General features: G+C 35.7%; 1 protein-coding gene across 3 annotated transcripts; it reads right to left on the reverse strand.

Annotated features, from left to right (window-relative positions):
* Window positions 1-2852: 2852 nt before the first annotated feature.
* Window positions 2853-25292, reverse strand: sh3d19 (SH3 domain containing 19). Of its 3 annotated transcripts, XM_026203773.1 has the most exons (20): window positions 25045-25292; window positions 18066-18105; window positions 14693-14733; window positions 14501-14546; window positions 13801-13936; window positions 12621-12801; window positions 11643-12542; window positions 11443-11556; window positions 9562-9650; window positions 8824-8864; window positions 8410-8650; window positions 8240-8308; window positions 7962-8105; window positions 7794-7869; window positions 7288-7418; window positions 6824-6894; window positions 6451-6677; window positions 4330-4376; window positions 3184-3370; window positions 2853-3052 (listed from the first exon to the last, which is right to left on the reverse strand). In XM_026203773.1, exons 1-20 carry the CDS (start codon window positions 25115-25117, stop codon window positions 3036-3038), a joined length of 2871 nt encoding a protein of 956 aa, XP_026059558.1. In that variant the 5' UTR covers window positions 25118-25292; the 3' UTR covers window positions 2853-3035. The 3 variants fall into 3 exon arrangements, with proteins under 3 accessions (XP_026059558.1, XP_026059557.1, XP_026059556.1); XM_026203772.1 differs by lacking the exons at window positions 18066-18105; window positions 25045-25292 and having other exon boundaries at window positions 12621-12780; window positions 14693-15515; XM_026203771.1 differs by lacking the exons at window positions 18066-18105; window positions 25045-25292 and having other exon boundaries at window positions 14693-15514.
* Between the last annotated feature and the right edge of the window lie 884 nt (window positions 25293-26176).

Raw genomic sequence — 26176 nt, forward strand, 5'->3', positions numbered from 1 at the left:
TTCAATTGATGTATGGTTTGTAAGGATAGGACACTATGTGGCTGAGATATAACTATTTTAATATCTGGACTATTTAAAAAAAAAATAATCAAAATATTGAGATAATCATCTTTAAGTTGTCCGAATAAAGTTGTAAGCCATGCATATTACTAATCAGAAATTAAGTTTTGATTTATTTACATTGGACATTTACAAAATATCTTCATAGAACATGATCTTTAATATCCTAATCAATTTTGGCATAAAATAAAACTTTGATTATTTAGCTATTGCTACAAATATACCTGTGCTATGACTGGTTTTGTGATCCAGGGTCACATGAATTATAAATTAGTCATCAACTAGCCAGCATTAGTGATTAAGATAAGCATGATGCAGATATTAAATATGCATTGATATGGTGTGTTTCCCAGCACAGTTGTAGAAGGTTGTTGAAAGACTGCAACCTAGCAGCAGGACTGATATCTGCTGCTTTGTGTTAGGTGAACAGGAGGAGCACTGTCAGAGCTCTCCAAATGACCTCCAGCAGGCTACTGGTGTGCATGTTTCTGAATAAACTGTCTAAATCAGACATTGACATTGTATATCATATATTGTACACACATGTATGTATAATTGTAGATGTCTAAAAGAAGATGAATAGAGAATTCTAGTCACCTTTATTTATATAGCACTTTAAACAAAAAGTATTGCGTCAAAGCAACTGAACAAAATTAATTAGGAAAACAATGATCAATAATGTAACATGACAGTTAAAGGCAGTTCATCATTGAATTCAGTGATGTCTTCATCTCAGTTCAGTTTAAATAGTATCAATGCAATCAAGTCAACGATATATAACTGTAAATGAAGTGACCCCAACTAAGCAAGCCAGAGGCGACAACATCAAGGAGCCAAAACTCCATCGGTGACAAAATGGAGAAAAAAACCTTGGAAGAAACCAGCCTCAGTCAGAGGGCCAGTTCTCCTTTCACCAGATGAAACCAGTAGTTCAGTTCCAGGCTGCAGCAAAGTCAGATTGTTTACCAAGCGTGCAGATCATCCACCCAATAAAGCATTACAATAATGAGGTCATAAATGCATGGATTAACATTTCTGGATTTGACATTGAGAGCATAGGCCCGAAATTTAGATATATTTTTAAGATGGAAAAATGCAGTTTTACAAATGGAAGGAAAGGAAAGACTGCCATCAAATAGCACACCTAGGTTTGTAACTGATGACGAAGAATTGACAGAGCAGCCATCAAGTCTTAGACAGCATTCTAGGTAATTACATGCAGAGTTTTTAGGTCCTATGTTTCGCCGGGCTGCGAAGAAATATAGAGCTAAGTATCATCAGCATAACAGTGAAAGCTAACACCGTGTTTCCTGATGATATCTCCCAAGGGTAACATGTAAAGCGTGAAGAGTAACGGCCCTAGTACTGAGCCATGAGGTACTCCATACTGCACTTGTGATCGATATGATACCTCTTCATTCACTGCTTGATTTGATACCGGTCATAGAATAATGATTTAAACCATGCTAATGCACTTCCATTAATGCCCACAAAGTGTTCTAGTCTATCCAAAAGAATGTTGTGCTCAGTGTCAAACGCAGCGCTAAGATCCAATAACACTAATAGAGAGATACAACCATTTAGATTTAGACCATTTAGAACCATTTACAACAGAGAATTATATAAAACATGTAACTCATGTTCTCATGCTGCAGATATTAAGTGTTGTCTACATTTAAATGTGCCTCAGGATTCTTTATTAGTAAAGCAGTCTGTGTTTACATTTAAAAATCACCACAACTGTCCCTGAAGCCGTGAAGCCAGATCACATGTGCTACAAGCTCTTCACAACACTTTAGTTTGGTAAGTTTCAGTAATTTGTCCAATTTGTGAAGTGTTTTTCTAGGCATCTTCCTGGAGAAGCATCGCCTGAGAAGAACCAGGGATCTTTTTTTTTTATTGGTTGCATGTTCCATATAAATTTATCACATTACAAATATAAAATATATGTGAGAACATAGAACAGTTTTAATTGAAATTCTTTATTTTTAGTATTTTATTCTTGTAGTTACAATCTGAAACAATTTTTCAAATGTTATGTTTGTGCTTTTAAAAACAATTAGTCTTTCCGACCTCCAGTTAGACTTATTTCACATTTTAAGCTAATTTTGAGCACAAAAGCAAGTGCTTTCTGCATATCTAATTTTTGTAAGTGTAACTGATCTGTTCTGGTCCAGGTTGAGTTCTTCATAGCTTAAGTAGTTACCATGTTCGTCGTATTTTTTGGAGTGAATTTACGGTTTTGAACGTGCTGTAAAACAGTAACATCTTTGCTTTTAATAAAGCAGCCAGTCTTTTTGAATAAGAGTTTACCGGTTTAACACATCTTGAGGTATTTGGCACTAGATCCATGATTCTGAAGCAAGCAGCCCTAAGATGTTATGGGTATTGTGTTGTTTGGGTGATTAGCCGGTTTTGATTTCGTAAATGTAGCTTTTAAAACTATGGTCCAAATGTTTAATTTGTTTTCATCAGACAATGAAACATTTTGTCATATGGCTTCACCAAAGTTTAGGTGAGCTTCAAAACACATAAAAATGCCAGAATATTGCCACTATAACCAGTAGATGGCTGCAGAGGATCACTGGCTCATGTGTAGTTTCCACAATATGGTTTCCATTCCCAAAAATAATTATTTATATTTATACATTATATCACTATTATAACATCACTTATTGTGCAGGTAAAACACCTATAAAAACAAATCCAGTTATTCCATCAAAGTAATACATTATATTGTGCTCTATTTTTACAGATTTGTTTTAGAGTGTACATATAAGACAAACAACAAGTCCATAGCAGTTCATGAATATATTTTTTAGAATACAATGGTTTTGGAATATCAACGAAGACATCACATTTATAAATATATTAGACAAACGCAATTGAAATAAACTGGAAACTAGTCAAAAAACGAAGGAGGAGGAGAAGAAGAAAAACACTGCTTCTGAGGTTGCCTCTGCTTATTCGTTCCATTACCACTGTCTCCCACCTGCACAGAGAAAAAGACAAAGTATAAAAAAAGAGAATTATTTCAACTGCATAGTGAATTCAAACTGAAGTACTGAAAGTGTATTTCCAGCTTCTGTCCACTAGAGGCCTGCAGTAACCTTATAATCTCACCTTGAACACTCTCTACAAAGACTTTGGGGAAGAAGCCTTCTATGCCATTGATCCGTCCGCTCCACCATTCATCATCTATATGAGCAGTGACCAGGATCCTGTCTCCCTCCTGGAAGGACAGATCATCCTCCGTCTCTGCTGTGAAGTCATACAGTGCCACAACCCACTCTTCACACTTAGATTCAACCTGTAGACACAGATGAAAAAGAATGAATATACAGCACATCTTCACTCGCATAAAGCAAATCTCAGCTACGTGATAAGTTTACAGTGTTGCAAAATGTTAACTGTTTTATGACTAGCTGTATATATCAAGTTGGATAATATATCCAACTTTATTGCATACAATACGCTCATATAAAGCAATATATAAAGCAAATCTCACCTACTTGATTTTTTATTTAAATCACAAATTCTAACTATATCATACTTGCAGAGAGCAATATAGACTATGTAAAATGTAAACTATATTATTTCCCAGCTCCAGTCTGCTAAACTAGACTATAAGAAAGAAATATATTAAGATATTATAAACAGATAACATCATGATTTTCTGGAAAGCTGTTTTAAAACAGTGTATATTGTGAAACATGAAAACGCAATAGAAAAATCAGCTCGACTCACTGATCTAATACTTCTCATCATTAAGAAATGTGAAGTAAATATTGAAAGAAGAAGCGGTTGTTTAAAGGGGTACTACACCCAAATATCACTTTTTGGTCACGATTCACAAAACACCAGAATCAATATTTAAGTTTTCTCCTTTTGTGTTTCATGGAATAAAGTCAGTCATACAGGTTTAAAACATCATGTCAGTATGACACAATTTTCATTTTCGGCTGAACTGTCTCTTTAAATTTGCGATCAAATGTGAGTAGAGACAAATCTATTCTCCCATCTTGTGATGTACATCAAAGTGTAACAGATTATTGAAAAAGAAAAAATGCACAGTATTGCACTCAGAAGTGAAACGTGTGTCGTTTTCACCAGAAGGTCAAGTTAAGACATTCAGATTAAACATTACATTCATAACATATGCATATCACAATAACATCTATTAAACGCATTTAGAAAATAAACAGGTGTTTTTTTTTATTTCAGGGCAGCTTTAATCACTGTTCATTACTACATAAAAGGAAAAGATACCTCAGTGGCTTTGTAAGACATTTGTGTGTTAGGTGAACCGGCCATTCCTGAGAAGTGAATGATACACAACATATATTAGATCTGTAGCGCAAAACATGATGATCTATTATGCAAGCAAACACATGCAACTTCAAATGTAAAAATACTCCACTTTTAAATTTACCCAAAAGTTAGTCAAAGTCCTTCTAATCTAGATTCTAGACCATTTCAGTTATTATTTTTTGTGAACTTGACTGGTTTTTTAAAAAGCCTGCACACAAATGCATGAATTAATTATTACTGTAGAGTTAAAGACTGTAAATCCTCTATAGAGTTACAGCTGTCCTCATGAGGAGAACCTCCCTGTGCACTGCAGTGTAATGAATGAGATGGAGGTCACGGTTTCATATAGCCCTTGATGAAACACAAACAGAAGGGCAAATTCTTCACATTCCCAACATAGGGAGAGCGGCCCACTTGTTGAGTCACAGAGACGCTGATGCTGAAACTGTTGGTGTTGTTGGTACATTAGAAACTGACAAGTGGCTGGATTACAGACCGTTCTAGGGTAGACTGAATCCGCTCCATTTTTACTGAAACTGGAGAATGCATTTCTATTGATAGTAATTAATAGCTGTATTTTAATGTTTTGTTTCTTAAAACAAATTTTAACCCTTGTCAGATTAAAACTTTCCAGAAAACGTTTTTCCAGACTTCTTTTTATTTTTGTTCCTTTCCAAAAACCTTTTTATGTCTAGATTTTGTCAGTTTACCCTTGTCACAGTCTTTTAGTTTTAAAATGTCAAAAACCATCATAAACTATAACCATGATGGGTGGAATTAACAATCCCTATCAATATTTATTGTAGTGTTGTCACAGAACCACAATTTCAGTATTCGGTACCGATACCAGTGAAAATTCCCGGTTCTCGGTACCAATTTCGGTAAAAAAGCAAAGCACAAAAATAGTGCTTTTGTCACTAAAAATAAAACCAATGCCATTCTTTATACTTATTTACAGTTGTGTTTAAAGTTTTAAACAAGTAATATAATTATGAAAAACAGTCTTTTAATTACTGAAATGTAAACATTTTATTTTTTGGTAAATAAAGGGGATTTGCTATTAAAATTAAAACATGGAAGAAATATTGTGTGATTTATTTCTTTAAAAAATAAAGTTTTATACATTTTTTCAACAGTAGTAGCACTATCACATACATTCTACTAAATAATATTAATATTTCTAGCACAATGCCTTTATGTAAAAATGAACATTTATTCTGATGGGCTACAGTGAATACCTTTAAATTGACACTGGTTTTACTCAAATGAAACGGTAAAATGCTTGTGAAGTAACTCAGAAAAGTTTTGGTGATGTTGTTGATGTTGATGTATTTATGTCCTCATTGATATTTTCATTTTTTTAGTACCGACTTGGTGCCGAAGTACCGGGTCTTTTGACAACACTAATTTATTGCATGAAGAATATTAACATACATGTTTATACTGTTACATATTGGTGTGGTTATGACATAATTTCCACCACAATCAACAATACTGCTACTGCCACTATAATAAAGGTTTTCATAACTCACTGTACTTGTTAACATTTTGAGAAGAATATCATTTGTGAACAGTATTTTTATAGTGTTATTTCCCATTGAGCTATAATTTGGCCAAATTGTACAAAAAAGTTCAAAATTGTTTTGCATCAATCACATTACCATCACTGCAATTGCAATTACAGAATGTTTTTAAACAGAAAATGACAGAATTCTCAAGAGAGAGATTACAGGTTCCAAATCTACCCATAACTGAAGAAACACCCAAACACAGAATGTCACTACAGCAAGTTTCTAAGCTTTGTGTTCTTTGTATTTCAGGCATAGTAACACAAATCAAAGCTTAAATTTGGGTCTGTTCAGTATGGACTAGTGTTAGGTTCTGATATAGTGTTTTTGTCCTCCTCTGAGCTTTAGCTCTTGAAATTCTGACTTTTTAAAAACGGAATTGTGACTTTTTTCATATGTTCAAAAACCTTTTTAAATTCTGTGGTGAAAAAAAGTAAATAGGATCTAAATGTTTCTTTAAAGATAAAATCAAATGTGTATAATTTATAGATATATGGTTTTGGCCTCTTACCAGGCATTGCAGTCTTATTCGGAGCAGATTTCTGCACTGGGGCTGGAGGAAGATCCTCAAGCACTTCCACAAAGTTGAGCGGGAAAATACCAACATGGCCATTGACTTCCCCACGAGCCCACTCCTCTTCCACATATTCTTTAAGCCGAATCACATCACCTTCAGAGAATGAGAGCTCATCACTCTGCTCTCCCTCGAAGTCAAACCTCGCAACACACCTTGGGCCTCTGAAGAAAATATTAGTCATTGTCATGTAATCTGGTTCCTGGTACTCTTGTCAATCTAATATTAATGTACATCAGATTTTAAAAAGAAAAAGTACATTTAATTTGTGTTTGAGCTTTTACAGTCGAATTTTGTGAGGAGGACTTACCTCACAGAATCAGGAGATGGTTTGGATTTCCATTCACTGCTGGACGCTGGCGCAGATGTACCAGGCTTGTTCTGGAGAAAGAAAGAAAGATTATTGGTAATAGTAGAGATGAATCAGTTTTATTATCCCTGAATATACATGCTTAACTTTCAGGAAATGTTCATGTCAACCTCACTATGTAAATAATATAAGCTACTTAATTTGAGACATGTATAAATAATTGTAACTTGCACTTTGTGTGATCTTGTAATTTCCTTGATTTAAATATTAAAAACAGATCATTAATAAATGACAAAAAATTAAGGGCAAGACAAATATTTAGTTTAAATCTTGTTAATCAAGTCTACTCAACATATCTAATAATTCTTACAAAAAAAATAAAACAAATAAAACATTTTAATGCTTTAAGTCACGGGACATTGTCTACTCCTGTATTTGTCAGAAATTTCATACGCATCATTTACCAGTGGCTTGACGTAGTTAATGGGGAAGAATCCAGTGATGTTTCTGCATGTTCCCATGTACCACTCACTATCCAGAAGTTCTACATTAGACACCACATCACCAGCCTTCAACATCAGCTCTCCAGGCCCCTCTGAGACACAACCACAGGACAACATATGATTATTATTGAAACAGCTTCACAACTGCCTCCGAATGTGAACGTAAAGGAGAAACACATATTTAATTACTAGTCTGAACAAGCTGGGAGAAGGATTTCACTGACACACAATAACTGAATTACTGCCTTTAACTATCATTTTGCATTATTGAGACACTGTTTTCCTAATGAATGTTGTTCAGTTGCTTTGACGCAGTGTATTTTGTTTAAAGCGCTATATAAATAAAGGTGACTTTGACACAAATTATTATTTGCAAAAAAAACTAAACACTATAGCCTTATTAAATTATGCTTGCCTTGGACAAATGGACCTTCTTACACAGAACACAAGTCTCTATCTATATTCACCTGGAGTGAAGTCATACAGGGCTTGCACTTGTAAAGATCCAGTATTTTCCACCATACCACTAAAGGAACTGTTTTTCTGTAGAAACACATTGGGAGCCATGATAGCATGTTGACATTACAAGACAGATAACCTTACATCTACTTTTAAACAATGTCAATATTAATTACCTGAGGTACTGGATTGCTGGTCATATTGGTTAAGGGTGTAATAATCTTCATATGTGTTTTCTGCACTGTGCCCTTAGCTTTTGCCCCTTGGCATTCAAAGGTTTTGTTGTCTAATTCCTCAAGCAGGACGAGGACTTCATTTTTCTAAAGGAGATAAAGGATGGAAATGCTTACATTTCCCATGACTGAAACTTGCTGACACAACAACACATAAACCATCCGTAACTTGAGAAGATGGCACTATGGGGCTAGTGTGAATGTCCTGACTTTAAGCTCACCTGAAAAGAGAGCTCCCCAGGGTTTCTGCCATTGTAGTCATACTCAGAAATACCATGGGGGATCTCAAGCTGTGTAAACCAAAAGAATAAGGCAGAGTTGCATTCATTTGTTCAGTTCCTCTGTAATACCATTAAATCAATAAAATTAAACATGTCACATAACATCTCACAGTGTATTTGTTGTAAAGACGATGTCCAGGGTTGGGTCTCGGTGGGAGGGCAGGTCCTTTTTTTGAAGCTCTACGGTTTTGTTGCTGCCATTGAGGTTGCTGTTGTTTTGATGGCACTGTTTGTGAAACCCCTGGATCTGAGGGCCGACGTTGGGAGTCATCTCTCCGTGGAGGAGGAGGTCTTCCTGGGCCTGTTTTAGCAGGTGGAGGTCGTGGAGGCAGAACCTTTCCTCCACTGGGCCTGAAATATTATTAACATAGAATGTAAGGGCACAATACCAGAAGAGACCACAATTCCTTGGCTGATATCGCCCCAAACCAACCAGCCATGAAAAGAGAAATGCATAAAGGCATGTTTAGAAGTTTGAATGAGCAACTTTAGGACAGCTTTGAATAAATACAGGATTCATTTACCGTGGTGGAAGAGACATATCAGATGAGAGACTGAAGGAGTCCTGGGGGGAAAACAATAAAGAGTTAATATTCAACGTTTAAGAGATTTTTGTTTAAAAACACAATTTGTGCACTAACAATGTATGTGCAGAATAAATCAGACAATAAACCAATGTTGTTCATGATTTCACAGTTGTTTCAGATAAAGATATATTTGGAACACATTTCTCATTTGGAAATATTTTTCTTACAGCTAAATGCCAGAAACATGTTTACACAATTACACAAATGCAGATGTGAATACTCTGCAAGTATTTGTTATTGTGGGAGTAACAAGCTCAATACTAAACAGGATGTTGTTATTATTCAGGTTGCTAGCTGTAAAGATTACTTATAAGATCTAACTTGGCAATATCTGACTTGAAGTGGCCATAAAAGCAGTCAGCTAACACACTCAAAATCGAGCATGCATAGTCAAGCACCTATTTTCATGTCCTTGCAGAGTACAGTATGTTTCAGGCCTGAGGAAAGAGAGGTAAAGGAAAACCAAGCAAAATCCCTATTGGTTCGTTGTGCTCTCTTTGACTTCTCTGGAAAATGTCAAAAGAAAGCACATTTATTTTTTTAAATGTCATATATCAGCAGATTAAAGAGTCTGGTAACTGATCTAGTAAACTCTGCTTAATCGCCAACTTTGGTTAGTTGCACAGCTGTTGCTTGCTGGGAAAGGCCAGCTGAGGCAGCTGTATAAGGTCTTACTTTGCGAGAAGGTTTAGCAGGTATAGGTGGGCCGCCCACAGGATTCTGCACAGGTAAAGGTGGTGGAACATCTGCCATCTCTTCAGGGTCTGAAAAGCAGTAATCCATCCATTAACCATGCAATCAAGTATCATATTTTAAGTAGATTATTATTTATTTATTTTAACATTATTATATTACTATTATTTAGATTCATCACTTCACTGCTGTTTAGACTAAAGCATATATGTTCAAAGTTTGGGGTCAGTAAAACTTCTGAAAAAACAACAAAAAACATTTATTTAACAAGGATGCATTTAACTGAGCAAAAGTGACAGTAATTATATAATATTTCCACAAAATATATAAAAAGCGTTTTTAATATTGATTAATTAATAATAAGAAGTGTTTCTTGAGCACCAAATGGGCAGAATGATTTCTGAAGGATCATGTGACACTGAAGACTGGAGTAATGGCTGATAAAGAATGAGCTTAATTTTGATGATTAAAGCTTACAGCTCATGTAAGTCAAATCCAGTATCTCAAAATATTAGAATATTTCCTAAGATCAATAAAAAAAAAAGGATTTGCAAAACAGAAAAGTTTTTTAAAAATACGTTCTTTTATGCACTCAATACTTGGTCGGGGCTCCTTTAGCACAAAAGAATCAATCAAGCACCGTAATATCATTGTCAGCAAACCACTTGGAAATGGTTTTGGCACTGTGGGCAAGTGCTAAAGTCCTACTGAGAAAGTAAATCAGCATCTCCATAAAGCTTGTCAGCAGATGGAAGCATAAAGTACTCCAAAATCTCCTGGTAGATGGCTGCATTGACTTTGGACTTGATAAAACACAATGGACCAGCAGACATCATGGCACCCCAAATCATCATCGACTTTGGAAACTTCACACTGGACTTCAAGCAGCTTGGATTCTGTGCCTCTCCAGTCTTCCTCCAGACTCAAGACCTTGATTTCCAAATGAAATGCAAAATGTACTTTTATCTGAAAAGAGGACTGTGGGCCACTGCTCAACAGTCCAGTTCTTTTTCTCTTTAGCCCAGGTAAAATGCTTCTGATGTTGTTTCTGTTTCAGAAGTGGCTTGGTAGCCCTTTTCCTGAAAACGTCTGAGCATGCGACTCTTGATGCACCGACTCCAGCTTCAGTCCACTGCTTGTGAAACTCTCCCAAGTTTTTGAATCGGCTTTGCTTGACAGTTTTCTCAAGCTTGTGGTCATCCCTGTTGCTTGTGCACCTTTTCCTACGCAATTTCTTTCAGTCAACTTTGCATTTAATATGCTTTGATACAGCACTCTGTAACACTCAGTAATGACCTTCTGTGACTTACCCTCTTTGCGGAGGGTGTCAATGATCGTCTTCTGGACCATTGCCAAGTCAGCAGTCTTACCAATTATTGTGGATTCAAAGAACAAGAGATACCTGGAATTCAGACTGTAGGGATGTTCATTTAATGAAACTCAAATTTTAATATTATAATATTTTGAGATACTGGATTTTTTACTTTCATGAGCTGTAAGCTCTAATCATCAAATTTTTTTTTACATGTAATAAATCTAACCAAAACTTAAAATATCCATAAAGTCATAAAAGACTATATATATAAATAGACTACATCTAACACATAGTTTATGAACTACTTTTATGGTGTTTGAAGGCTGTCATTGTCACTCTGAACTATTGTGGTATGTTTAAGAGTTACATGAAACAACATTTTTGGGTAAATTATGCCTTTTACCAGGAATACTACAGTACTTTAAAAAATAGTCACTGGTATTATTTTCCAGGTTTTACACTTGTAACAATGTAAATATAGGCAATTAATGTGCATTAAATAGCTCCCTACATATGATTACATTGGCTGTTGGTTACTCAACACTCACTTTTGTCGGTTTTACTGGGGACTCTGATGACTGTGGGTCTCTTGGTCACCCCCTGTGTGTTTAGCCCCATGTAGGTGAATCCCCCTTGACGGGCAGGTTTAGCGAGAGATTGATCTGTGAGTGGAATACATTAAAACATACACACATGTAATACCTATTTTAGAATTGTATTGTGGTATGGGAAAAACATTTGCACTTACTCGTGGGAGTATCCACATAATCATTGCTAAGCATGTCCGCTGTGGATGCGATGTTAGACAGAAGAGCAGTGGAGTTGTGATTGTTGAGGTTCAGCAAGTCTTTGCTGGGCTTGAGTGGAGTGGGAGGTCCTTTCATTACTTCTTCCTCATCCTGGGAACTTACATTCTTAGCTCTGACTAATGAAGGTCGTGATGGAGGAATGAGGGCTGTCCTGAAGGAAGGCTGAGAGGTAAAGTCATTTTTTAAGTCTAAAGACGGTTTTTTGAAAAGTTGCGGTCTTGGCGCTGGCATAGGTGGTGTGTTGGCCTCTTCGCATAGGTGACTTTCAAAATGTGATACCTGCTCTTCTTTGGGCTTTTTTACAGAGGGCCGTGGGGCAATAGAGGGTTTTGGTGCCAGCACAGGTGGTTTGGCAAAAACCTTACGAGGACGGGGGAAAGGTACAGATTTTTCTTCATTCTCTGTGCTAGATTGAGTTTCAAAGGCCTGTATTCTTGAACGGATGTTGCGGTCGCTGTGGAGGGAGGTCATGTTTTCACTTTGGTTCTCTTTAGTTTGATTCGTCTGCTCTCCCTGGATGTTGACACTGTTGTTCAGATCACTTTGAGGCTCAGAGCTGAAGACATCTAAGAGTTCCTGCAGATACTTGCCTGAATGGGCATCAGAAGTCTGCACAGGTGTTACAGGACAACCTTCCCAGCTGTCCTGCAGTGGTATCAGAGGTTGCACATTGACCTGGTTGGATGGACTGATGGGTTTTGTTTTGGAACGTGGCTGAGGCACCGGACGTTTAGTTGAGACTAGATCGATGTTGTGAGTTGATTTCGGGGATCGGTTTTTTTGATCTGGTGTGCAGGGCAATGATGGCCGAGGTGGTTTTTTTGGCTGCTTCACTGAAACTTTAAAAGACCAAACAGTATTACAATTTATGGTTTACACTAATTTGTGCATTCAAAGTCTTGTCAGTATGGACTAACCTCCACTGGGATTTTGGTTCAGCAGCAGGGATGTGCAGGAATCTGGATGTGTCACATTGTCCTCTAGTGAGTCAGTCTGTGTGGCAATAGTTGTTGAATGCGAGCGACGTGGAGATGGTAAAGGTGTGGTGTCCTGCTCCTTAGTCTTCTCCTCGATTACCTGCTCATAGGATGGTGGGAGCTGAAGCACGAGAGAAGGGAATCACTCAAACGCAAGCATCAAACCAAGCAAACATGTCACAAGTGTGCAGGAGACATACAGTAGAGAAAAGAGTATGGAAAAAAGTAGAGATGCAAAATATTTAGGTAGCTGTTGGTTTTTTAACCAGTATTTGCCAATACTGGATATTATCATACTGTACATTAAAAATGTTGTGGAATTCACTTGAGATGAAGTGTAAACTATTATTCATAGTTTTTAATCTGTTTTTGTTTTGCTTATAGGCAGCAATATAGATTTAGAATATTGTATCAATATTTACTGGTTATCAGCCATAACATGAAACAATTTCAGCCTATCAATATCTTAAAAATACTTTTGCCCCTAAATCCTGACTACAAAAATGTAAATATTTTAAAATTATATGTGGGCAGATATCTGCCAATGTAATTTTATTTATATACTATAATGTTATTTTTATTTTCTTTGCATTTAATATTTTTAGGTTAAGTTTTAGCCTTAAGTTTTTAGTTTGATTAATTTAAAATTTTATTTACTTTTTATTTGTATTTTATTTTTTATTAATTATTTATATTTTTATCTATTATTTATTCTTAGTCCAGTACTTCAACTTATTTTATTTCAGTTAGATGCCAAAGCAACATTTAAAATTGTCACATAAGTTTAAGTTTTTCATCATATATTTTGTTTAATTTTACTTTATGTTCAGCTTTCAAATGATTCAATTTTTTTTTAATAGTTTTAGTTGCCGGTAATAACACTGATGTCTGCACGGAGTGTCAGTGGAGGTTATATACTACATTATTGTTAGAAAAAAACTTTCATAACTGTAGTTTATAGGTTAGTAATTCATGGGTTAGTCTCTCAAATACAAGGACAAAGTAGCCATGCTTTAAAAAGTAAAACTAAAAGACATGCTAAGAAAACACCACACACCTGTCTGGCACAACTGTTTGCTAACGGCAGCTGTTGTGGATATAGTGCTATCAATCACTTTACCTGAGCAGAAGTCAGAAAGCTCTCACTCCAGATTGGTTGTGTTGTGAAAGCTGTGGATGAAAATCGTCCAGACACCCCTGGATACCAAGAAGTGGCCGTTAATGGCTTTGCCGATAGGATGGTTATCTCTGGACGCCTAAAAACAATCAAAGTTTCCTTCTTGATACATATGAATGCATTCACACAGATTTAAAAGCACAGTAATACAACCAGGCTTGTACTTTTGTAAAAAAAAAAAATATTAGGGGGGGTTCACTATAGCATTTTCTACCATATTATTAACGAGATTAAGTATTTTTGGGGGTTGGAGCTGAACTGTGCAGGACTGCGGCTCTCTAGGACCGAACTTGCCTACCCCTGTACTAACCAAAAGCATTTTTAAAGGAATACAACAAGAGAATAATTTTTAGGGATAAAAAAAGTCTTTTTACCACCTTAAAATTGTAATGATGTGTTTGAATGGATTATACTGGATTAGTTTGTCAATGTTAGCAACTGTATCCAACATAAACATGAATGAACATATGAGAATGATTAAGTGTTTTAGTTGAAACATGTTTGTCTACACAAGAGATGTAAGTTTGAAACTAGTTTTTGGCATATTGTGATCCAACCCATCACTTCCTATAAACAATTCACTGTCACTGTCTCTATAAATTAAAATTGGCTAAAAGGTCTAAAATAGTTTCAATAAACTCACCTTCTTTCTCTGGAGCAGTCTGGTTGTGAGTGAGCTCTTGCAGAAGCTGGAAGATTTGACATCATTTAGCATTTGGACCATATATATACTGTATATAAAGTAAGAATGTGACATTCCTACAATGTAACCTTTAATTAAATAAATCTACTATGTATGAAAGTTAAGGAAACCTAGATTTGCATAACATCTTACATCTCTTAAAGGCTGCTTTGATTGAAGAAAGGGGTCCTTGACTAAAAAAAGCAAACAGAACAAAAAAATAAATAAAATAAAAACAGATGTTGACAAGCATTCCTGGTCTGTAGGGTATTTTTGAAGTTTTAGGGATTTTAAGGTCATCAACTCTGATCCGAAGAATCTGTTCCAGCTCATACATACACATGAACACAAGCAAATGCACACGAACACAAGTAAAAGCAAAACATATATACACACACACACTACCAAAAATTTACACTTCTATCCAGCAATGACGCATTAAATTGATCCAATATGCCATTATAAGATTCCTATTTCAAATAAATGCTGTTCTTGAATTCTCTATTCATTAAAGAATGCTGGAAAACATGCATCATGGTCTCCACAAAAATACTATGCTGCACAACTGTTTTCAACATACATAATACAAATAAAAATATTTATGCTTAATAAACAAACTCCATCTGGTTCAAAATGCAGCAGTTCTTACTATAGCCAGGAAGTATGTATGACCATATTAGCCCGGTCCTGACAACACTGAACTTATTCCCTATCAAACATCATATATATACACTTTTAAATATTGCTTATTACTTATGAAGCCCTGAATGGTTTAACACCTCAGTATTTTAACAAGCTCTTGTTACATTATAGTCCTCCACGTCCAATGGATTTTCAAAACTGGCAATTTGAGAATACCTAGAATATAAAAATCAACTGCGGGCGGCAGATAATTTTCCTATTTGGCTCCTAAACTCTGGAATAACCTACCTAACATTGTTCGGGAGGCAGACACACTCTTGCAGTTTAAATCTAGATTAAAGACCCATCTCTTTAACCTGGCTTACACATAACATACTAATATGCTTTTAATATCCAAATCCGTTAAAGGATTTTTAGGCTGCATTAATTAGGTAAACTGGAACCGGAAACACTTCACATAACACTCAATGTACTTGCTACATCATTAGAAGAATGGCATCTATGCTAATATTTGTCTGTTTCTCTCTTATTCCGAGGTAACCGTGGCCACGAGATCCAGTCTGTTTCCAGATCAGAGGGTCACTGCAGTCACCCTGATCCAGTACATATCCAGATGGTGGATCAGCACCTAGAAAGGACCTCTACTGCCCTGAAAGACAGCGGAGACCAGGACAACTAGAGCCCCAGATACAGATCCCCTGTAAAGACCTTGTCTCAGAGGAGCACCAGGGCAAGACCACAGGAAACAGATGATTCTTCTGCACAATCTGACTTTGCTGCAGCCTGGAATTGAACTACTGGTTTCGTCTGGTCAGAGGAGAACTGGCCCCCCAACTGTGGCTGGTTTCTCCCAAGGTTTTTTTCTCCATTCTGTCACCGATGGAGTTTTGGCTCCTTGCCGCTGTCACCTTGCTTAGTTGGGAACATTTAATTTCATTAAATTTTGTCAACTTGATTACACAGATACTATTTAAACTGAACTGAGCTGAATGATGACATCATTGAATTCAATGATGAACTGCCTTTTTGCATTAGTCACCCTATTTTTCTATTTAATGCTGTTCAGTTGCTTTGATACAATCTTTATTGTTAAAAGTGCTACATAAATAAAGGTGAGTTGACTTAAAAGTCATTTTAAAAGATACTAAAATTGAAGGCAGTTATTTTAAATTGTACAAAAATGTCATTATACTACAGTTTTACATACAGGTATTTGCCCAAAAATTCAGCCATGGTGAGCATAAGGTACATCTTTCAAAAGCATTATAAAATCCCTGATCCCAAACTGTTGAACAGTACGGAAGAATGTTTAACACATACGCCCATGTACTATTATAACTAAAACATTTTATTACCACAATATCTTCGTCAGAGTATGGTGACAGTTATTTCTCACACACAAAATGTTAACTTTTATTGCATTGTTACTTCATAAAAACTTTGTTTGACTACTCTACATCTCTATGTAATGTCCTTTCCTTTCTTTACAACTAGACTTGCTCATTTCTACTGGTTTAACCAGTGTGTTGAACAGCGCAATAAAATGGATCTAATAATAATACTGTGCCAAAAGACAGAGCAAACAAAGGACAACCCAGCACGGCACTAAACCTAAAGAGACATCACAGATACAAAAGCGTCCATTTCATACCTTAGATTAGTAGATGAATGAAGTTTTAAAAGAATCCCAAAGAGCAAACAACTCTTCCAAAAACTACAGTGCTCATTGGTAAAAGCTCTTTGATCTTTCAAGCAGAAGACTTCACTTCCTGACTATGTGGACATTTTAAAGCTGCTGCTTTCTGCATAGCTGAAGTGATGTGTCATAAGCACAGAGTGAGTGTGTGAGAGAGAGAGAGAGTCTGGCCAGTACACCAGCAAGCTCTCAAAGGCAGCTTTAGCTCTGCTTCAAATGAGAACCAGCTGACCAGTTAGTTTCACACCCTTGATGTCTCCCACTGCACAGGCATCACTATATCAGCAAGAAGCAAGCACAAATGTCCATCAGTTCTGTCACAGGTTGATTTATGACATTACACAGTGTTAAAAATAAAGCCATCTGTTTAATAAGGCACGGTTTATAAAATTGCATGAATTTGTTGCCTTGGAGCTAAATTAAAGCAACACTATTATGAGTTGTAAGCATGGTTAGGGCTAGCCCGACATTCCCTCAACTGGACTTTATAACTCGCAATAACTCATGTTTATGCAATTCTGTTGAAAAATGTCTTTGCGAGTTTTTATCTCTCAATTCTAAGGAACATCTGGATTGCTAGAAAAACAATTCAGAAATGTGAGATAATTTACTTTTTAAATACCTTTCATGTATAGACTTTAGTGTTTTATTATTGACCCACTTTAAACTTCAAATATGAAAATCCATACAATGTCATACATCATCTGAGATTTAGTGGAAATTCAGTTGTGGTGAAAACGTTAATGCTGAAATATTTCACAATTCTCCTATGCTGCATGTTCACTGTTGGACATTATTAAACACCCATGATGCTCTTGTGTCTGAAAGTGAGCCAATCCCTAAATGCCAGAAAAGCACACCACTATTAATGGCCATTGTTCTGAAGTTAAATGTTCAACAAGCACATATGAATTTGATCTTGCATACTGTGAGAGGTCAAAATGTAATTTGTAATCTTCAATGGCGGGTTAATTTTTGACAGCCATTTACACATGAGGCATCTAACAATACACTGATGCTGAGTTATTGAATCATGATTCACATAGTAAATCAAGTATTAGATCAGCAAACTCAATTACAATTGTAACTTTTAACAGTGCATAAAATAATCTTATTAATGTTTACTTCATTATTTACATATTATATGAAGTTCTCAAATGGTGTGCGAGGATGTCGTTTCCATCTTACCTTATATGAAAGTGTTCTGTTTTATTTCTTTCTGAACGGTCTGCAAAACACAAAACAAAAAGCATGAGCTACATTTCTTTGTAACACATCTTATTTAACTGTCTGTCAATCTATATTTGCTACATGCAGTGACTAAATTCTCAGGCAGATCTTGCAGAAGAGACATTGTCTGTTCAGCTGGTTAATGGTACGTTCCATCCTGATAAACCTGTTTTAAAGAGCAAAGCTTTAAAGAGAGCTAAAGGCTACAACAGCAACCGTTTTTCATGAAACCTTGCTCAGCATTCACATCACTCAGGTCCAGGCAAACAGCTCTTATAGCAGATTGAGAGGTAAAGAACATTCATTTTTCTCCCCTTTCACTTTTGAACACATTTTGCACTTATAACACATATAACACAAAGCTTATGAAACCACAAAGCTTGTAGAACAAGACCAGCATGTTCCACTACACCACACAATAATAGGATCCTTGTTACTCCCGACAGCATTGAGCATTCATAGAAAATGTTTAACTTTCCCCAGGTAATGAAAGTGAACTCATAAAACATAATGACTGCTTTGGCAAAAGGGTCTTTGTGTGTGTTTGTCGCAGTTGTCTTCTGACCTATCACTGTCCCCAGACACACCTGCTGGGTCCAGTTTCTGTTCTTACTGTGACTCTCTGTGTGTGTTTGCCACACACAAGCTACGAGAAAGTGAAATAGCCTACTTCACTCATAATAGCCTCTGTAAATTCATTGATTTGAGTTTGTTATATTATTAACATTTAAAACATTGTATTTTTTACAAGTTAAGTATAGAAGACAAAATAATACATTTAGCTGCAAAATAAGTCACATTACTTATTAAAGAACTGGAAATATATAGTCCTACCTGCATATTGCGGAGAACAGTAAGCAGATTTTTAACCCACCTTCTGATTCAAATGTTTGAAAGAGGAAGCACAACTCCCGGTGAAAGTGACGTCTTTTTTTTCATTAGGTGTGTTGACACAAGCAGGGTGTCATGCAGGAATGCAGTCAATCAGGAAGTATTTCTCTTCTGACATTAGTGCACTAAAACATTAGTTAACCAATGCAAGTCAAATATGCTCACACACATATAATACATACTTGCTTCTCCATGCAAAAACATATACTTTATCTATCGGTACAGATGGCAACTTTAATAATGTGAGCAGTTCATTGGTTTAAAGAAATACATCCTGATATCACAATACGTTATCCGCTTTATCACTGTTACTGCTCCAGGAAGATGGTGCGGTTTTGTGCTGATAGCAGGATAGCAACCAGCTGTCATTTAAAAGAGTACTGATATTATTACAAGGGATTATGCAAAACTGGTCTCAGTCTCAGATCAGTATAAAGAGACAGAAGTTCGCGATAGAAATTCTGGCATTAACAGAAATATGGATTGACATGTTCACATGCCGACACCTGATTGGTGGTGCTAATTTGTACTACAATAAGCAAATACATCTATGTGCAAAACCACTGTAAAAAAATAAAATAAAAGTATTTAATAATAATAATAATAATAGCAATAGTAAAACAATTTATAATAATAATAATAATAATAACAATAATGATTTACAAAACTACAGTACCATTACAAAATTAATATTTCTCTTATATTTGACTGTCTATAAAGGTTTTGTTTTTCGGAAAAGTCACAGGGAAACCTTATGGCTTCTCTGACAACAAATTTACAAATTACACTCATTACAAATTTGGGACGATAGTTGTCTTGGGTTGTGTTTTTCAATGCATGTTATAAGTGACCCACACTCACAATTCTTGCAGAGAAGGATTACATGTGGAGCAACATTTTCCTGTGAACCACTAAAGATACTTAAAATCATGAATTGCTCACGTGTACAAGAACTTGGTGCCATGCTTCACTATATATATATATATATATATATATATATATATATATATATATATATATATATATATATATATATATATATATATTAATGCTGGGCAATCATTTTTTAATTGAGATTAATCACACTGTTATGCACAAAATTCTATAATTAAATCAAAAGTAGTGCATAGCACACTTTTTTTCATTTAAAAATACTGTTACATAAACAAAAGTGCAATAACATTTGGTTTGCAAACAAGCAGTGTTCCTTTTACATAGTAGCAGTTAAAATATTTATTGTTATTTCAACTTAAACATTAATGTAATCAAATTAAATATAGAAAACATAGCTATTTGTCACTACCAGTGCATTAATGTTTTTATGGAAAATATTTAATAGTTTGTTATAGAAAAACAAGTTATGCTCAGAGTCCAGAGCCTTGATCGTAACATTATAACCGGCATCTTCCGAGTAGAGACTTGCACGATCACAGGACCCATCGCAGCAGAGTGTGATGATGGGCAGGTAGAGACTCATATGTGCAGAATGCAGGAGAATAAGGTTGTACTCACACACTAGGCAATCTTAACCGTGCCCAAGCACGTTTGACCCCCAAGGCCTGTTTTCAGTTGGAAGAGGTGGGCCAGAGCGCGGTTCAACTGGGCTCGGGTGCGATACACAATACTACGCATGTAGTGTGAGCACTAACCAACCGCTCCTGAGTGCAGAACTTCTGATACTTGCAGCATGATTGTATTTGAAAATTCAGCAATGTTTTCCCTCAAACTAAAGCAATTTGTGTGGGTCATACTTCTCCAGAAGTCATATGAATACAGCACAATCTTTAATCAGTCCCTCCAGAAAAACGCGATTATGCGATCACGTGATTTAATGCATAATCAGCCAAGGGCTGCATATTTATGCGGGGGTCGCAGTTTTTCAAATACGCCGCACTTTCGCCACATAAATTGCCGATTTCAGGAAGCAAAATATGCGGAGGTAGCATGATTTCATAATAATAAAAATTTTCGTTGCAAAAAAGTCACATATATCTTAGCAGAAAGTTGAAAAATGTTGCGTTTACTTCACACAAGTAAATCGCCATTATTTCCCAATGGGAATCTTATGAAGTGACGTAATTGCACGACATGAACATCATCTGTGAAGCCCGCCGTGAAACCAGGGTGAAGGACGCAAATCATTCTCATCTGCCAACAAAAATAAGCGCAAAAGACCGCGCGAAGCAGTTACATGACAGTGAGGGCAAATTATTTTGAGAGAGGGATGAGGATGAGGATGGCGAATGATAGGCCAGTGTTAAAGGCTACGAAGTTCGTTTTCATTTTCACAGTGGACTGTTGTAGTTTCATTCAGAAGTTGATGCACCTCTACAGTTGTAAGATTGTACTTTTTTGTTACAGAATAGTACCAAAACCTTACAGTTTTAAGTATATTAGTAGTATGCAAAATAATTTACGTTGCAGTAAGAGATTGCACTTTGCAATTCCTGTAAAACAGCATTTGTATATTTGTGTGTATATTTTATTTGTATTCATTTTTACAGAAGTAGCTGAATATTCCTTTTGTAAAGCTAGAGAACTTGTTTGACTCAATGTTATGCAATTTTGAGCCATGTGTTAATTAAGTTCTGAAATAAAACAGAATGAGAACTTAAATATTATGTGATTTAGTGTACTTGATTATCATAGGAAGTCATAAGAAATGACTCATTACAGGAAGGTAGTAGCCTAGTGAGAACAGGGTGTTGGGGGGGGGGGGTCACCTTTTTTTCTCTTTTTCATCAAACCGCAGTTTTTGCAAGTTCCCGCAATTTTTTCGCATAAGTGTGCAAAAATATCCCGCATATTCCATCGCATTTTTGAAGAAAACCTTCCACAAAATCAAGGATTTTTGCCCGCAACAATCACAAAAAAAAACCCGCGTTTTTCTGGAGGGACTGTTTAATATAACTAATACAGGCCTACGTTATTCTTCATACACAAAAACATTGTGCCTGACACTGACTAAGAATGATACAAATCAAATATCAAAGCTATATCATATCAAATGTTTTATTTAAATACACACTGACATGGTGAAAAAATAAGACTCAATGTAATTGTGGCAACAGGGGATGCATGTTAATACCAGGTGTAAATGACTGTCTGCCTACCTCTTGTTTTTGGATCACACTTAACACTATGTTAAGACCATATCATAACTGAGAAACTCTTAAGTTCTCCAAATTTTAATGAGTCTTATATTTTGGATTTAACTTAAATAAATCCAAATTTGTGACAAGTTAACATAACAACTTGTAACTTGTTAACATGTAACAAGTTATGACAAAAATTAGATGACTAAAGTCTAAGACATTTCTAAGTGTTTTATGGAATCTGCCCCAGGTGCAAACAGAGCTTTTGAAGGGAAAAAAAGCACAAAAAAGCAAAGCATAACAAGAATTTATGAAAGATTAAAGAAGGCTCCCATTCTGAAATGTATGACACTTTGAGACATCAAAGTGATTCCTATTCTCAGCTAAAAAAAAGAGATACATGAATGCTGTGGATAAAGATCTGGTTTAGACAAGTTGGAAGGCATTATGAACAGTCTATGGGATGCATTTGTGCTGACAGAGTGTCTCTGTGTGTAAAGCCTGTCTGTGCAGGATAACACTTTTACTCATTGTACGGAGAGACAAAACCTTTTCACACTGACCTAAAATCAGTCTTCCAGATTGCAGCAAACAGCACAGGTTAGAAACTAAATCCATTTGGACAGTGCTACATGCCTGTTCTTAAAACCTTATTCCAAATCGTAGAGATGGCACTGGCACACCTTAAAGGAACAGCTCATGTAAAAATGAAAATTCTGTCATCATTATTTACTAGAATATACAAAAGACAATTGTCTCAAAGATAAATGTCTAAATGTTTTTTGTCAATACAGTGTAAACCAGTTCCTTACATGTTCCTCAAAAGATATTATTGTGTGTTCAACAAAAGAAATGGATACAGCTTAGGAACAGCATGAGAGTGAGTTACCAGAAACTAACACCCTGTGCACAGTCAAACATTTTTGCATAGAAGGATGTACGGTATATTTAAAAACATGTTTATATTTCCTGTAGTCACAATTTATTTTTTTTGTACAACATAACTATTCAAAGAAAAATGTTGTATTTAAAGAAATCAGAGAGAAGCCAGCAGGAAAAATCACAGACGTCTGTCCTCTAAATGTAAAATGCCACTGACACAGCAGCCTGATGTGGTCACTGATGATTAAATATATCAGAGTCACACTGCACTTTCTCTGGTTGGGCACAGAACATTCCCAGAAGACACAACAAACAACACATACTGTACTCTAATCAGACACTCTGTCAGTGCAATGCTGGAAGAGTTGTCAAACTCACACTATATTATAGACACCACATTCACCGTAAGAAAACAATAATGTACAAAGTGCATATTATTACAATAATAATCACTTCCATTCTCGCTTGCTCTGCAATAGCGTAATGGAATGCACTGAACAGGGTGCACGGGGGCAGGCAAATACATGCTGACAGCTGATAGGACAGCCTACTGCAGCAATATGAAATTTACCACTTAACTTAGTGATTGCTATTAGGATTTGAAAAGACTTTCAAAAAGCAAAACAAGAAAATATAAAAATTGAAAATTAAATTAAAATTAAATGTATGCATTTAGCAGACGCTTTTATCCAAAGCGACTTACAGTGCATTCAGGCTATCAATTTTTACCTATCATATGTTCCCGGGGAATCGAACCCACAACCAATGCTCTACCACTTGAGCTACAGGAACACTATTAATGAACACAAGGCTCTCCTGGCAGGTACATCCTGTCCAATGCAGACAGCAGATAATGCTATGAGATCATGGTATGCTGAAACATGTTTAAACTGGAGCATTTCTTCATGACTTTAGGAGAATTAGCAGATTAGAGATGAGGAAGGCTTTGGGCACTGTATGTTTGGATATACCTGTACCCACTAAACCCAGATTCATATAATACCTCGAAGATAAAAAAATAGGCCTATTTTTAACCTGAAAAAAATCATATGAAAGATTGAAGAACATGTGAAAGACAGTTTAAGACGGATATGCCGTCTGTCCAGACACATATGACGCTGCACAGGTGTTATACTTTCACACAGGCTCCAGCAAGCACAGCTGCTGCCTCATGTTTCTTCAGTTGTGTCACCTGTTGTGTGTCAACACAGGGGAAAGCTGTGACCTGCTGGTTTATCTCCCACTCAACAGCTGACTCACCCATACACCCAGAGTAATGCTGAGGAGAGCAAGAGGAACTTCCCACTAGTGTGGAACATTTGATTAGTGTTCAGTGTTATTAAAAAATGAACAGGCTAAATAATAAACATAAAGTCATTAAAAAATAAAAAACAAAACGGACATGTAACAAAACACTTCAGCTGATTTTTCATAACTCAGCAAGTTTATTAACCCACTATTTCTTGAGCATTGTGAAAAAAAAAAAAATAATAAAAAGGTTGATTTATCAAGTAATCATGCTGGATTAATCTGTTCAGCATGTTAAGAGGCATTCATGTATAACTTGAGTGCAACTCTTTTCATTTTCTCACAGAATGTGTTTTCCTTTGCTGTCAAATATGGGTCACCATTGGATAAATAAATAATGTGATAACAATGTATTATTAATATTGCAAACAAAAAATGCATTCACTTTATTGAGTGAATTAATCGGGAGTAAGGAATGCTTTCAAAGATGAATTCAAACATTTGATAGGACTGACAGCTAGTAGTTAATTTATTTCACAAATGTATGATCCAAGTTTTATATTATCTGGTGTATCTACTAACAGGACCTATTTAAAATTAGAGAAATTTAAATATATATTTTTGATATTGTTCGATTTTCTTATCCTAAATATCTGTGTTTACAAAAAGTAGGAACAAAGTTGCAAAAGCAAAAACAAAGTAGCTTAAATTTAAGGGAAGTTCAATGAAATTTACTATAATATTAGCTACTGTTGCCTATTCATCATCTCTGATTAGGCTTATAAACTGAAATTGTTGTCTTGTGAAACTAAAGCACTAACCTGCTGAATTTCTTCTCGTAATAACAGCATTTGAAAAATCTTCATCTCCATCATCATAGCGGGCTTCAGCCATTAGTAGGCTATTAACAATATGTCCGTGTTATTATTGCACAACGAGATTATGAACTTTCTCTTTCGCAGACGATAAAAACTTAATAAAACTCGTACTTAATGAAAGGTAAGTTCTATGACTAGAGTTATCGCAGACCTGTGTCTGTTAAACGGAGAGTGACGAACTGAATCCTGAGCTCGGGGCGAGCATCTTTAACAGATGCTGTGCACGCGCGTCTGTGCATGCTGCTCAGCAGAGGGCGGAAAAATATGACAAAGCTAGGCTAACTTATTTTATGTGTTTAACTTATTATGTGTATGTGTATGTATATGTGTATGTATGTATATATATATATATATATATATATATATATATATATATATATATATATATATATATATATATATATATATATATATATATATATATACACACACACACATACATACACATACATACATACACACACACACATACCTATATATATATATATATCATGTCATGTGAAAAAGAAAGAACATCCTTTTGAATTTCATTGTTTTCCTCTATCAGGACATAATAATAATAATAATAATAATAATAATAATAATAATAAAAGTAATCTGGTCCTTGGCAGGTCTTAAAATTTGTTAAATAAAACCTCAGATGAACAACAAAACATGACATATCACACAGTGTCATTATTCATTTGAAAAAAAAAAATGTGGCAAAGCCATGGGTGACAGGGATACCCTTACTGTTAATGTATATACCGTTGACCAAAAGAGGATAAGTAACGGTAACAGTCAAATACCTTTGATTAATGTATCATCAGCAAGTGTGAGTACCTCTATAACAGCAGAAGTTTTGGCAGTTTGCTGATCTGGAGCCTTCAGGTGTGTGTTTACACAATACCACAGAAGAAAGAAAGACATCAGCACTGTTGCTCCCATAAATCTGAGAAGGGTAATAAGGGCATTTCCAAGCAATCTTTCCAAAACCAATCTTCCCACAAGTGGATGTCTTGTGAAATTTACCCTATGGTCAGACTGTACTAATTTTCTGAGAAATTGCAGACAACCATACTATACCTCAGACTCT

This window comes from Carassius auratus, chromosome 26, assembly GCF_003368295.1.
Source record: "Carassius auratus strain Wakin chromosome 26, ASM336829v1, whole genome shotgun sequence".
Classification (NCBI taxonomy): Eukaryota; Metazoa; Chordata; class Actinopteri; order Cypriniformes; family Cyprinidae; genus Carassius; species Carassius auratus.

Excerpts from the sequence above, each read along its gene's own strand:
- sh3d19 (XM_026203771.1), bottom strand. The coding sequence starts at position 14,882 with ATGTGTATGTATGAGCTGGAACAGATTCTTCGGATCAGAGTTGATGAC. Across the intron at positions 8,865-9,561 it reads CTGCTAAACCTTCTCGCAAA|GACTCCTTCAGTCTCTCATC; the intron begins GTAAGACCTTAT and ends TTTTCCCCCCAG. Across the intron at positions 7,419-7,793 it reads CCTGTATGACTTCACTCCAG|AGGGGCCTGGAGAGCTGATG; the intron begins GTGAATATAGAT and ends GTTGTGTCTCAG.